This window comes from Epinephelus moara, chromosome 14 (genome assembly GCF_006386435.1).
Source record: "Epinephelus moara isolate mb chromosome 14, YSFRI_EMoa_1.0, whole genome shotgun sequence".
In the NCBI taxonomy this organism is placed as follows: domain Eukaryota; kingdom Metazoa; phylum Chordata; class Actinopteri; order Perciformes; family Serranidae; genus Epinephelus; species Epinephelus moara.
Genome location: NC_065519.1, coordinates 7,291,740 through 7,306,615, shown reverse-complemented (window position 1 = coordinate 7,306,615; position 14,876 = coordinate 7,291,740). Strand labels below are relative to the sequence as shown.

Below are 14,876 nucleotides of genomic sequence, written 5' to 3'. Positions count from 1 at the left end.
AGACCCCCCCCCCCCCCCCTGCTGCTCCCTCTGGACCATTCTGCCTGGCCTCCATCCCTATCACTGCTCACCTTCCTGCCAACACCACAAAAGAGTTACCTAATGCTGCTGGTGGCACTGCTGCTAATGCAGATTTCATACACAAACTCCATGTTAGACATGGGATAATGAACATGTGTTCAGCCGTCGAGTTCAGCCGTCAGTTTGCTTTTACAGCTTAATCCCTGGTTGTATTGTTGATACACACCTCCCTCTGCAACTGCAGCTCAGTGCACTTTGATATTTTACATAAATATAGTGTAAATACTTAAGAGTTTCACAAGCGTTGAATATGTCTGGCTCAAATAGGTAGGAAATGTGGATCTATATAAGGCCACTGTGTCAGTCGGAAAGGGGCTTGAAAGGGGTTAAAAGCACTAAGAGAGTAGGAATAGGATTCCCTGAGTTGGATGCAGGCCTTTAAATATTAACATCTTGTTGGCGTATTCATATTACATTCCTGCAAACGGTTACACATGTTGTACACTCACGCTGCAGGTGCATATGCTCGGCTGAGCACAAACATCCATACACATTTATACACAAATACAGCAAGCGTACGCTCTCTTTCCCACGCACATGAGTATATGTGCTTTCACTTACATTTCTGCTCTCTGCTTATGTGTGTCTCTTAGGCTCTGCAGTACGCCGGAGAGAGAAGGTGTGTGGGTTGTAAGCTGGCAGTAGCATAAGTGTTAAGTGATTTAGAAGGTGAGTTTAGTGAAGTGCTGTGAGAAGAGGCATAGAAACTTTAGGGGCATGCACCGACATCAGGCTGTGGGACAAAAAAAAAAAAAGCTATTTTCCAGACTAATAGTGTTCTGCCTCTGTGTGTCCCAAAATGAGATTTCCTAGCAGGAAATGTCGTTTGTTCTGCACTTTAGTCTGGGCTGGTGGCTTCTTCATCCCAGAATTTGCCATCAACTATTGTAGTGGCTCTTCTCAACAACCCCTTTTGTCAAAAACGTTTTAGATACAAGCTGTAAACACATATTTAACACATCACATTATCACCTTTTTAAAGTTATGGTGACCATGTTAGCAAATAGATGCCTATATGTTAGTCACCTACTTTGTTTGCCTACCTTTTAGTGGTGGTTAGGTAGTGTACCGTTGGTTTATCAGAGCTTTTTTGCAGCTGAAAACTAGGGGTGGGAATCAACCGAGGCCCCATGATACAATAATATTAAGAAACTTAAGTCACAATATAATATTATTGCAATTTTAAATGTTTTGCAGTCTGCTGAGTATTGCAATGGGACACTGCAATTTATTACATCGACTTCTATTTTCATCTAACAAGATAAAGTTTCTGTCTGTTCATCTCATCATCCTAGTCCTTTTTATTGCAGCAAAATATATCTAGTGGCCTGAAAAAGCAATTGATTTTATAACTCTAGTAGACGACCAAAAGTTTGATTTGTTTTTGCAATAATAATAAATTATATAATAATAAAAATCAATACTTGGCATCCATGTATTAATACAATATTGCCATCCAAAATATCACAATACTGCTGTGTCGATTTTCCCCCCTACCTCTACTAGAAACAAGGATGATGAGAGCAAAGTCAGAAAACAATGAACTAAAAGAAGCTAAAGCCCTCTGTAGAGCTGTAAAGAACTACAGAGTTGGCGATAATTCCTGCAGGTTTATCTCTACGAGCGACCCCTTTCACATACAAGCAGTTATCTGATCCATTGTTTATACAGAGGTATTGATCAGTGTAGCTGAATTTATCAAGCAAGAAGGCCAAATGTTCTCTGGGTTTTCTGGGTGTTTTCTTCTCAAGTGTGAGGATTTGCTGCATTTTATATCACAAATTGAATATCTGTGGATTTTGGACCGTTGGTTGGGCAAAATGAGCAATTTGGAGATGGAGATGGCATTGTGTTCCTGACATTTAATGGACTTAAAGCTACAGTTAGTACCTTTTCATAAACATAACATTGCTTGGTTTTGGCTCAATTGTTTCCAACAGGGCAGCCCGGTCACAAACTTTCTCCATTTACAGCTAAACTGACACTGAAATTCCGAAAACATTTAAGTGAGAAATAACCAATGCAGTAACAGAATCTTGATTCATATGAGATCAGCGCTGTCTAGTTGACAGTTTGACCGCAGTTCTCGAGCAGTGATTGACAGCTGCGTTAGAGACTCCTCAGCTATATCATAGGCAGCTTGACTTGCTTGAGTTTCTTGAAGAAGTTTCACCTCTCATCCAGGAGGCTTCTTCATTTCTAACTGACTGGTGAGGCGCAGGCTTTAAACCCTGTGTGGGTAGGTTCAAACCCTGCGACTCCCCACCAGTTAGTTAGAACTGAAGAGACATCTTGCACGAGAGGTGAAACATCAAGAAAGTCAAGCAAGTCTAGCTGCCTATGATATAGCACTTAGAATTATCATGACCTGGATGACCGTCATCTCGGCTCTGGTTGGTTGTTTTCATTTAGTCATGGTGGATTCTTGCAAATGCCACTGGGAGCACTACGAGGAGGAGAAGGAACATTATTTTTTTTCACAGTTGATTTGTCTCATGTGGTACCATCAGGATGTGACAGCTTCGTCAAATATGACAAAAACTTACTGTTACTAAAGTTACCAGCTGCAGCTTTAAGACACTGACTTAGTGAAGGAATAGGCAAATCAATAGATACATAATAGATTTTTTCCTCTCTAAAAGTAACCTCCACCTGGTAGTTATTTGCAGAAAATGTGTGGTTGTCAAGTTGGCAAACTTGTCTGCGAGCACCAAACACGGCTGTTGTAAATTCTGGTAAAGCTATAAGAAATAGGAATGATTACCTACAAACAAGGATCACAAACAAGCTGGTTTTCTTAGAGATGTGTAAAAAAAAAACCAAGCCCTGCTTACATGGTACGTCATAAGATGCGTCACCAAGTGGTGTCTTGTGTCTGGTGAAAATATGACAAGTGAATTTAAGGTGACAGCATTTACTGAAAATGTGCACACATTGCATAACACATCGGACACAAACACTGTCATTTGTCGCACCAAAGACGAGGTGCTCAAGTGCAGACAAATCTGTTCTCCGCCTGCTCCTCCTCTTCACTCTGCAGGCTGGAAGCATGCAGCCTGTCACTGGCACTGCAGTGAGCCCAAACATGATATGACCTAAATAAACCAGTGCGTTGGGAGAGAGAGCGGGAGTGAGGGATGAAGCAATATTTTTTCCCTCTCACCCAGTCGTCTTGTTTTCAAACACTTCTACTGCAGGCTACAACTTGTGTATGTGCACTGTCAAACGCGTACACACATTTTCATACACACTGGAGTCAGACCTGATGCCTTTATATCATGACACCTGCAGAGGTATTTGGCTCTTAATAAAAAACAGGTGCTTTCACATATCTAAGCACCTGCTTTACACCTCGTTAGTTGACATCCCGCCCCTTTTTCCAGACAGCTTAAACTGTGAATTTGTGTCTCTGCCTACGGTATGGCTCAGGGGTCTTGATTGTCTTTTTATGAGTGATGCCATAGAGAACGAACGATGGCAAAAAAGGCATTAGCTGTGCTTTATCACCAGAGTTTCCATTACAGAACATGTGGGAAAATGGAGACAAAACTCCACCAATCAGCCAAAATCTATTTGGCTTGCAGGGTTGGCTGTGCTGCCAAAGTGACTAGCTATCATTTAGAAGTTGTATTCAGTTCACAAAATGTAGTTGTATTGTAAAATAATCAGCAGATTTGACTTGTCTTTTGTTGCTACACTCAGGCTATTTGAAGCGCAGATTCAGACTCATGAGACGTTTCCTGAGTCCATGGTCCACTCCAGGTCGCCCTTTCGTGACAGTAGGAAGTCTGATTTGTTTATGTGTGTTTCTGTGGCCTGGTCAAGGCTGAAAGCTTCATTGTGTGCTGCCCACAGAGCTGCAGCCTGGCACAGACAGATAAGAGAGCCTCACCTCAAACACACTTTGTACCCCCGGCCAGTACCGGCTCACAGGACAGGTTTCATTATGCAAACAGACAGCTCAGTCCTGCGAGTGTGCGTGCGTGTGTGTGTAGTTAAGTAGGTGCATATGTGTGTGGTCGCTGCGAGCATTTGTGTGCGAGTGAACGTTGCTATGTTGCTGCTTGTTCTTGTGTGTGTACGGACAGTCAGCTCTCCTGGATTAAGGACCTTTAATCCCGCCCGATCCTCATCAGCTCAGAAGTTAGTGCAACTTGTTAGTCAAGGAGTACGCTCTGCTCACGTGTTAAAAGTCAGCACTGCACGGCTGAATGACTCCCGGTCCCCGGTTATGAGTTGCTAAGGGAGACGTGAGCCAGCCTTTGGATGATGGATGCACCTCTCAGTTCTAGTTTGGATCAGCAACTTTTAATTGGGTCTCTGCGTTTTTGTGCCTCCTAATCTCCTCCCAAAGCCAAGAAGACATGCATGCAGCGTTTAAAGTAGAGCTTTTAGCCTAATTAATTGTGCTGTTTCAGGGTTCTCAGGGACTTTCAGTGTTTTAACCTGCACTAAAGTGAGACCTGAAGTCAAAACAGCAAGACAACATTTTCAAGGAAAACTACAGGTTATTATAACTTGAGTTGAGTTATCTCAGAGTACAGCGAGATCACTGAAGAAGTTGGGGGCAAAAAAAGAGTGATCATACAACTACCAACTAAGCTAATACTTTTTAGGGGGTGAAACCAAAAGTTGTGATTGTGATTTAACTGTAATATTGTATCCTTGGTTCTTTTAGGCTACACCCATACTAATATGTTTTCCTTTTAAAATGCATACCTATTGCGAAGTTTACGCCTTACTACGTGGGCATTTCGGAACTTCTAAAACAGAGACTTTTTAAAGTGCTGCTAACTCTGTTTTAATTTGAAATATCCAGGGTTGCGTTTAGTCTGGACGACAGATGGCGTAGGCACCTGTGTTTGCTTTCTGATTGGGTCTCATCAGTCACGACATGTCAAGCCAAAACATTTTAGATAGGTCTACACACCTTTTGTGATTTTTACCCTTCTTGTGTGGCTACTCCTTTTGCATTGTCATGGCTTTGTCGGGTGATGGGTAATGTTCCTGGTATGGCTCCAATCAATTCTCCAGAAACAGCACTGGGCTTTGAAGCCAATTTTACATAGCAGCCAAATGTTAAATTACGCCTTCGGGTCTGTCACGTAATGCCATGGAGCCCAAAAAGAGGTTTTCCCCATAGATTTACATTGTTAATCAATGCATATTTCGTTTGAGCTTCACACCCCCCATGGAATTCGTTTCACTATTGGGATTTGAGGCATTCACCAATTAAATTGTTCCATCCCCGTTCAAGTTAGCAGATAGATAAACCTGAAGTTAGTCACGGAAAGTTAGTCACATTAGCCCCTTTTACACTGCCAGATTTTCCGCGAATGTTGGGCCGTTTTGCTAGCCAGCTGCGAGCGTTTATACACACAGACGCGGAATTGCGAGTTGATCTGAGGCGCCCAATTTTCTGCCTCGTAGGGTAGTCATATTGGCGGAACCCTTTTAGTTTAAACAGACCGAGGCGGCCTTCCGCAACGGGAGGGGCTGTTGATGACGCCACACGTACGAGCCACTGGCGGTGGATAAACAGGAAACAGCTGATAGCAGGAATTAGCGAGCAGCTAGTAGCAAGAGGGAAACACAAACCTGACAGACACTGTAAAGATGAGTTTCTGAGGAGACAAGGAATTGCGCGCCCTCCTTGTCCTCACAAACGAAGAGGCCATTAAAGGTCAGATGATGGGGATGGTGAAGAACGGGCCGATTTACGAGAGAATCGCCGCCTGACTAGCCGCGGCTTCCCTCCCACATCACTGTTTACGTCACACGCTGAGCTGCACGTTTTGTTACTTGCTCACGACCCCCATTGCCCCAAAAAAAGGTGCATTCTGTATAAACAAAATGCCGCACTTCCCGATTTTGTTTTTATACTGCCAATGCTGAAAAAAGACTGATTGGGCTTTCCTGCAAATTTGCATAATTCCTATCTAAAAAGGGCTTTAGCCTCCGTAAATCTCAAATGTACTTTTTCTATGGGCCCCACAATGCAGAAGATTCGGGTAATTTCATGCTGCGGAAATGGAGCCTTTTTTGGCTTCATGCATCACTGAGAGACTTTCATAGGAATGAAGGGGGCCCCACCTGTAGCGCTGTATCCAGGTGTCTTTATACATCTGTGGTTTTAATATTTTACCATATTTGCTTTGTTACAGCTCCCAATCTGTCTTTTGCCGCCTTCACTGCCTCATACTCATGTGTTACTTTCAGTGACTGTTTGCTTCCTGTTTACAACAGCACATGCATGCTAGTATGGGCGGAGGTTGTTTCTAAAGGGGTGCTCAAATGCTTGTGTGTACAGAGATGGTTAATGTATGAGTGTGGATGTAGCCTCAGTAAGAGCAGCAGACTGTCCTCAGTGTCCTCTGTTCGCTTTTTTTGGTCCCTTGACTCCTAATGCTACAGAGAGTCAGGCTCCAACTCTTTTGTTCCTCCCTGTGAGTCACAGAGACAACAGCCTATTGTGTTGTGCACTGATGTCCGTATTTAAAGCACTCCTATTTAAAGTCACTATACAGGACACATGGAAGTGGTAGTCTGGCAGCAGTGTGATTCTGCATAATCACCAGCTCCTATCCGTTATCAAGCGCAGGAAGTTGACTCATTTCTGTGTTGACATACACTATTGACTGCACGTGAATTGGTACATTTCCTGTACTTACGACCTTTTATTATTGCTTAATATGTAAAACTGTTTCCTTAACTGTTGCTTCTTTGCTTCCAGCCAGTGCTGCAAGTTTTGATTTTGCTCCAGCTGACAGCCCAATTTTCACCCTGGGATTAATGAAGTATCTCTCACCATTCACAGGGAGCTCAGCGATGAATAAGCTACGGCAGAGCTTCCGCCGGAAGAAAGACGTCTACGTGCCGGAGTCGAGTCGGCCGCACCAGTGGCAGACAGACGAGGAGGCGGTCCGCAGCGGAAAATGTAGCTTTGCAGTCAAGGTGACTCTCACTCACACACAGACACACCTGAACGTAAAACCTCACAGACACACACACTCACTCACTCACGCAGAGTGCAGTGCTGACCTGACTGTGGCATTCGCATACCTCTGAGAAACTTGCATGCTGCCGGGCTCCCCAAGGACACTGCTTGTGATTAATCATAAGCATTCAGAGACTGAGCACAGCTTTTATCTGGGTTGCAAGATTATCTGCTGCAGCCCTCCAAACCTGTGGGAAGTGTGTGCAAAATTGATTTCTGGCCTCCCGAGAGTAATCGGAACCACTTGAATCATCAAGTGAAATATACTGAAATTAAAGCATTATAGCTGACGAATAACAAAGTCAGGGGCACTGCGACGGGGCAGAGAAAGACACACGACTCCGTAGGCGATGCAGTATCTCTCTACACACAGCCTTCAGTGGTGTTCTGCAGCTGATGGAGTGGAGAGTTCGCTCTATTTTGGCAACAAAACCTTCCACTTTTGCGAACAGAAGTGCAACGGTACGCTTCCTCTCATCACATGGGACCGAATGCTCACCTCACGCAGAATAAAGGAGAATTGAAAACCTCAGAATGGAGAAAGTTGTCGTCAGAATATATGATCTTTGTGGCTGGTCCATGGGTATGGATTTTACATTACATTAAAAGTGTACAGGTTATGGGTGTGATGCCACATGTGTTTTAACTTAATCCTGCTTCCTTTGAGTAAGAAACAGGAATTGAAAATATGGTAAATGAAGGGAGGTGGAGGTGACAGTGGTGAGAAAGTAAAGGAAGGTAGCGAACAGGGTTTAAGACTACGTCATGGTTTGTGTTGGGAAGTTAGACAGATAGAGACTTGGGCTCAAAGTACCCCTCTGTTGTGCGCGTTCTCGCATAGGGGTAGGGCCTATGCAAAAGGCCCCACCATCTCTCCTACAAAGGGGCAAGATACACAGACTTTAAGGTGGTTTTGCCTGTCTTAGTGGTCGTTTTTTGTCTCTTCGAGTTAATGTGTCTCTTTGGGGTCATTTTGTGTCTTTTTTAGTTGTTTTTGTGTCTTTTCTGGTTATGTTGGGTCTCTTTGCAGTTCATTTGCATCTCTTTGTGGTCATTTTCATTCTCTTTTTAGTCAGTATATGTTAATTTGAATGACATTTTGTACGTGAGGGCAAGAGGGGACCCTGACACATGCCTGGTGCCTGGTAGGCCCATTCAGTGATCCATCCATGGTGTCCCAGTATCTTGTTGTGGCAGAGGGGTAGGGTGAAGTGTTGGGGCTACATGACCCTCCAAACAGAAGTTTTGTCAGAGGCACAGAGAGGATTCTGATAATCAACACACAAATAAATAAAGTAAATGGTCATTTATTGGACATAACGTGTGAATCTCAAATAGGTTGATCCAACATTCATGTTAGTTAAGTCACCAACCTTATACTAGCCTGCTAGCATGTTGTGTAGCTAGGCTAACTACAGCAAAACACATTTGCAGTCTATCCTACATACCACAAACCAATCCACCGGCATTCCCAGGCGTTGAAGATGTCTTCTTTTTCTCACATTTCTCCAATTTGCTGCAGACAGTCACAAATGGATGCCTGTAGCCCACGCAGGGGAAATCACCGCACCTGAATATGGCATGTTCAAAATGTCTGGCAACAAACTTGTTGCTTCTGTTTACGTAAACGTCATCAGTGACTACAGATGAAGTGTCAGGGTGTTGTTGAAAGGTTGTCCCATTTCATATGGTAATATTTCATCCACTAACCCTTGTAACTCTGTTTCGAGGCAGAAAGGGGACTCAAAAATGAGATAGGATTGGGCCTTGATGTGGAACGGGTGTGCATGTGTGTCCTGTCATGGCTCTAAGTCGTTTGTACATCTAAGCCAGCGTGTGAAACGCCCCAGATTTAAGATCTCCCTTAAGCTGTCTTCCAAATGTTCACTGGCCACACACACACACACACACACACACACACACACACACCTTCCCTCCCCCACCTGCTGCTCCCCATAAATTGTCTCCCTTAGCTGTACTCAAAGCTAAATTTGTCGATTAGCAATTACTCTACTCTTTCCTCACACTTCTTGTAATGGACTACATCTCTTCACATTTTGCTTTTATTCACCACTTTCTTTAAGTAAGCACATCGTCTTTGAGCCTTGTCTGTAAAGAGACACATTGTCTTGTCAAAGTAAAGAGGTTTCATTAAAGTACTTCAGATTTCTTTCTTTTCTTAAAATGCTCTGCCCACAAAAAGCAACAAAAGACCAAAGACAAACCCGTTCTCTGTAACTGTAACCAGTTGGTATGCACACTTTGCCAAAACTCAGGTAACTGCCTGTTGTTGCAGGCGCTTGCCCAACTCTAAATACCTTCTGGTAAGCTGTTAAAGTAATAAAAGCAATCAGTAAATTACACATCAACTGTGGGCAAAAGGAAAATTAGCTTATCTCTCATTGTCATGCTTTCCTTCTCATACTTCTGCAGCCACACACACTTCTCCTCCAGCTTTTTTTTTTTTCCCCTATGCGCTGGCTTTCATCGTGCCGGTGCAACCTACCATGCTACCTCTCTGTGTCCCTCCTCCCCCTCCTGCTCCCTTGCTCCCGCTCTAGGTGCCTCAGAGGAGCCCGGTTGAGTGTGGGTTGGAATAGTTGCAGTGAAATGATCACTGACTGCTGCACTAAAGAATAGCCGATAGAGGGGAGGAGAGGAGATGGGGAAGGAGAAGAAGAAAGGCTGTTTCAAAGTGGTGTCGAGGAAAAAATAGGGGATCCGGGGGGGGTTAGGATGGGGTGAAATGAGCCTTTAAAGTTGTGGCTCGGGGCTTCCGCCACGACATAGCAGGCCATTTGACAAGCGTAGTAAAAGCCCAGGTCTCCACTGATTATCACGTCTGAGTACGTTTGTGCTTGTGTCCGTTGTTTTCTAACTGAAATTGCAGTGACAGACAATTATTCATGATTCAAGGTGATTGTCAAAGGCATAAAAATGTAGATTTGCTTCTTTGTATGGAAATGTCAGTCTACTGAGACTGCTGAAGGCTGGAGACGGATGTGAGATTAGATTAAATTGCTTATGTGCGTTGCTTATCAAGTATAACACAGGAGAGGGAAACACATTTAAACATCCTTGGTAGGTTTAATCTATGTAGACATATTCATATGGAAATCAATGTGTGCAGCTTGTTGTCTGCAGTTATTTACACATTGGAAAGGAGGAGTTTGTACGGTGGTGTACAGTTTTGACTTTCTATTGATACCTGACAGGATTTTTCACTCAAGCTGATTTATGGCCAATACCTTGAATTAGTTTCTGGAATTCACCTGGATAACATCCAGAGGTTTTACGCCAACAAAACCAACTCCAGTTAATTGAAGAGGTGCTGGTAGGTGTTTCGTTACTTTCTGACTGGGCCAGGCAAGATGTTTCCCCATGTTTCTAGTTTTATTGCTTAACTAATGCCAACCATATTCTAGAAGGCTTTGAAAAGGCTTTTAAAACGCTGATGTCTGACACCCTCTCACATCTAAAGACGGCCACTACATTTACATGCACTAAACATTCTGGTTTTATTATATATATAATTTATATTGCTAAAAGGCGTCAACATGGCCAATGCAAATGAATATTCCACTCCCATTTACATGCAGCTGCTCATACTTCAATTAAAGTGCTGTAACATGTCATTTTCACAGCAAAATATAGAAAAGTGGAACAGCTGGAACCGCTTGTCATTTTGCTTTTTTGCATCAAAATATGATGTTTTAAAAGTTTTCTTACCGGTGGTGGACTTGTTTGACCGTGCAAACACAAGGTTGGTGCTGCAACATTTGTGTATATCCAAAAATCCATTGATATCCAAGTCTTTCATCGTGTTTGAAAGTAGTCGTGTTTCTTCTTCTGACCAGAAATGTGGGCTTTCCTCTTGGGTGTAGCCTTGCAAACAGTTGGCAAGTTGGTTTGTGTAAGAGGTCGACTGATTCATCAGTTTGACCGATTAATCAGCGCTGATAGGACTTTATATAAACTATCATCAATGGCAAATGGAGCTCCGATAATGGCCAATAGCTGTAACATCTGCTTGTCACAGGGGTACGGCTGTAAGGCTCTTCCACAGAGTACCCAGCATGCAAATACAAGGTAATGTGTGTTTTAGATCATTTGTCTGGTTTAAATGAAAGTTAACTAATGTAGGACAGCTTTACTTCTTTATTAGGGGCATAATAGGGTTGCTGGTTATGTCTCCATGACAACGCACACAGTCGACCATAAACAGGCAAGAGGCAGTGTGTCACAAACTCCAGTAAAAAGCCCAAATGAGATTTTCAGATGGTCTGTATACATGCCCAAATAATGCTATTAAAACCTGAGTAATACTGACATTTCCGATATGTCTTAATTGGAAAATGCCAAATTTGGAATATGGCGTAATTTGGAAAAACAAATGGAATATGCTGTTTACAAGACTCGTGTCAAATTCAGAATAATAGGGGAATATTGGTGTACATGTAAACGTACCCAGTTTGAGGTTTTAGTCAGACATTGTAAGATTTTGCAAAGACCGGGGTCACTCTTTGCAAGACAACAACTAGATTCATTTTGAGATTATTTTCCATCCCGGAAAATTGCTCCTGGTTGGAAATACTTCCCTAAACTCCCTGACATATTAACATTTTTTTGTGTGGAGGCAAAAACAGAAACTGTATGTGCGTACAAACTTTACATTTTGTATTTTGTTGCCTTAACTCGCCACCATTCTCTGTTGGTTAGCTGCGTTATTTCAGTGGGAGGAGACCGTGGCAATGAGAGGCCCACTGTTTCAAAAAATTGATTTCTCTGTAGAATAAGTGCTGGTTGGTGGATCAGATGCTTGCCGAATTAAACACAGACTCTTGTTCACTCCACAACACCACCAGTTTCTCCTGCTTTTCCACAGTCCGAGAGAACTGAGACTTGTTCATGTTCTTGCACTACCCCAGTGTCCCCTCTATGTCCACTGTCTACCTGTTTTGCTACTTCCTGTTTGCCACTTGAGAGAGCACACCTATTGGTTGTTGACAGTGTTCGCATCACTGAACTTGCAGTAATATTAAACATATTTGAATTGTTGTAACGCCAACACAAAAGAATGACTGCCTTAAGACAGCTTGGATTGGGTTTCATGGCCACCATACTATAATGAGACCAAACGAAACTCATGATTTTATTCCAACATTGGAAATTTGTCTGCGACAGTGAAATCACTAGAAGGTCGTTTGGTGTAAGGCCTTGGCATAAGCTAACGGGCTACTGGCTTCAGCTTCACTTTTATTGTACAGACTTATGACCACTATCAAACTTTTCATCAATCTCTTGGCAAGAAAGCGAAAAAGAGTATTTCGTGTGTTAAGTAATAGCTCAAGCTAAAACCTGAGTATCTAAACAATAGAGGACTGTTCTTTGTTACTGTCAGTCTGTTGTCTTGACCTTGTCCTCCTTATCATCGGCTGCTACAAATGTTTACAGAATTTAGATTTCAGCTCATCCCACGGTTGCACATGGTGTTACCTCTGCTGGCCCTCTCCAGCTGGAAAATCAACCTCGGGGGCAGGAAAATGTAAAAACACTATCTCATCCTGTGTTTCTCCTCATCAAACAAACACAAACAGTGCCGTGTCAGTGACAGCACATAATAAAAATATCATGATATATAAACTGCATCTAATCCGAGCCCACTGTGGGAATAGTGCCAAGTGGAACTAATCCTACAGTGGGCCCACAAACAGAATCAAATTACCCTACACATGTACAACACACTGTTCACCAGATATTAATTATTATTAATAAATAAGGAATTCATGTTTTTGTTGCTGTGGTTGACCGCATCTGTTGGATGTTGCTGCCAGCTACGTCCTAACAGGACAGAGTGTGATGGTACAATGAAGCATCTGTTGTGACACTTGGTGCCTCCCCTGCATTTACTCATCTCACCTCAGCCCCATCTCCTGGCTGATCCCCTATTAGCGACGCTGCTGCTTTCACTGTCTTCACTACCCCAGCTGCCTCCTTGCATCAGCATTGTCCTCAGCACACATGCGTTTTTTGGGGGGTTGCATCTATGTGTGCATACACATGTGTACATACACCGACAGTGTGACTCACAGCTGTAGCGTCACACTCTGAAAATAGCAGGGCCGGAGGGTGGGCGGGGTGACAGGCGTGGGTCAGCGTCACTCCGTGTGTGTGTGTATCTATAAGGAAAGGGTAAGGACTTCCTCTCCGGGCCGGCACGCACAATGGCTTCTGGGGCGGTCAGGGTTGTGACTCTGGAGTGACACACAGCAGGGTGTGATGTTGCTTCAGGTCCAGGAGGAGGGAGGGAGGGAGCTGGAGGACACAGCCTTTTCCGTTCATTCAGTCGCAGTTAATCCCACTCACGTAGAAAGGCCTGATGGTCGGAGCACAGGGTCCCGCCGCCCCCTGAGCTGAGCCTGACAGTCTCTTGAGTAATTAGTTACTAGACGACACTCTTAACAATTATCTCTCATTGTGCATGTGTGGCGTATATAGTGTTAAAGGGCCTACGCTCTTTATCCTTGAAGGTTCATTTTATATACTGTGGGACTGATTTTCTTTCTGACATCAGTGGAGGCAGTGCAGTTAATTCTGGCACAGCTTTACACGCTTCCAAGGTGTATGTCAAAGGAGAAAGTCTGTCGGAACGAAAGCAACACTTGTAGTATAAAGGACGACCTTCTGTGAGACCAACACATTTCGACTTGTGGCTTTTATGATGAGGGTGATCCTGCATCTAGTGGGTGAAAAAAGAGCATGCAGGTCGGATTGCAGGTTTTGGATGATAAATATATAAAAATAAAATAAGAATAATGATAATTTAAGGTTTTAAGCCTCTGACTGCTGACTTTGTGTGTCAGCTCTGTCCTCTGCGACACCAGGAATATGAGAGCTGCTGACAGGCTAAATAACTGTGGAGATGTGCTGCTTAATAAAATGAGAATAATTCAAATCAGGTTTCCTATATTACCTTTGTTTAAAATGTTTAATCTTACTTTCACATGTATGAAATGTCCCAAAATTATCACTTTAAATGTGCTACCTGACCAAATTAGCAGCACATTGCTGTTAAAGAATTTGCACTTTCAGGTCAGGTTACAGATCTTGTGTCGGCGGTAGGGGGTCGTGAAAGAATTGGTCAAATGTGCAGGTGGCAGGGCAGATTCTGTGTTGCACGTTGCAGTTCTGACTCAGGAGCGGATCTTGAAAATGTGACCCGCCCAGTTCTCCGCCCTGATGAAGGTCACAAGCAGAAATGTCAGTCTCACAATGAAGTTGTTCTTTACACTTCTTTATACAAGTGTTTTATTTCATGTCAGGCAGCCTGCCCTTGACATGATATACTGCAGGAGGCCGTGGAGTTCTATATTGTGGGGACTTTCCATGTTGCACAGCGCTTTACTAATCTTAATAAAGACTGAGATTGTTATGTTTGGGCGAGCTGACCTAATGGATGACTCCATTGGTATTCTTGGCCCTTATATTAAGCCTCTTACCGTCAATGTTTGGTTAAGATTCTCGTGTTATTTCTGACAGCTCCTTTATTAGTTCATTTGTCAAAACTAGCATTTTCTAGCTCAGACTTAAGCCTATCTCTCACCCAAAGATCTCAAGAGAGGTATTCATGCATTTATTACCTCTCGGTCTTTGTATTAAAGTCAAGATCAATTGGCTCTTGCTCATCTTGCAGTTAGGACAAAAAGGCAACCACTCGTCTTCTAACTGGAAAAGGAAAGCATGGTCACATAGCGTCAGTATTAGCCTCCCTCCACTGACTTCCTGTCTGCTCCAGAAG

The 14,876-nt window shown here is 43.2% G+C and overlaps 1 protein-coding gene across 4 annotated transcripts in view; it reads left to right on the top strand.

Moving 5' to 3' along the window:
* Positions 1–14,876, top strand: part of numb (NUMB endocytic adaptor protein) — a 61,447-nt gene that overhangs the window by 27,634 nt on the left and 18,937 nt on the right. For all 4 annotated transcript variants that reach the window (XM_050061488.1, XM_050061486.1, XM_050061487.1 and 1 more), the window contains exon 2: positions 6,899–7,035. In XM_050061488.1, the coding sequence (XP_049917445.1) occupies positions 6,910–7,035 (126 nt within the window). In that variant the 5' untranslated portion in view covers positions 6,899–6,909. The remainder of the gene's footprint in view (positions 1–6,898; positions 7,036–14,876) is intronic.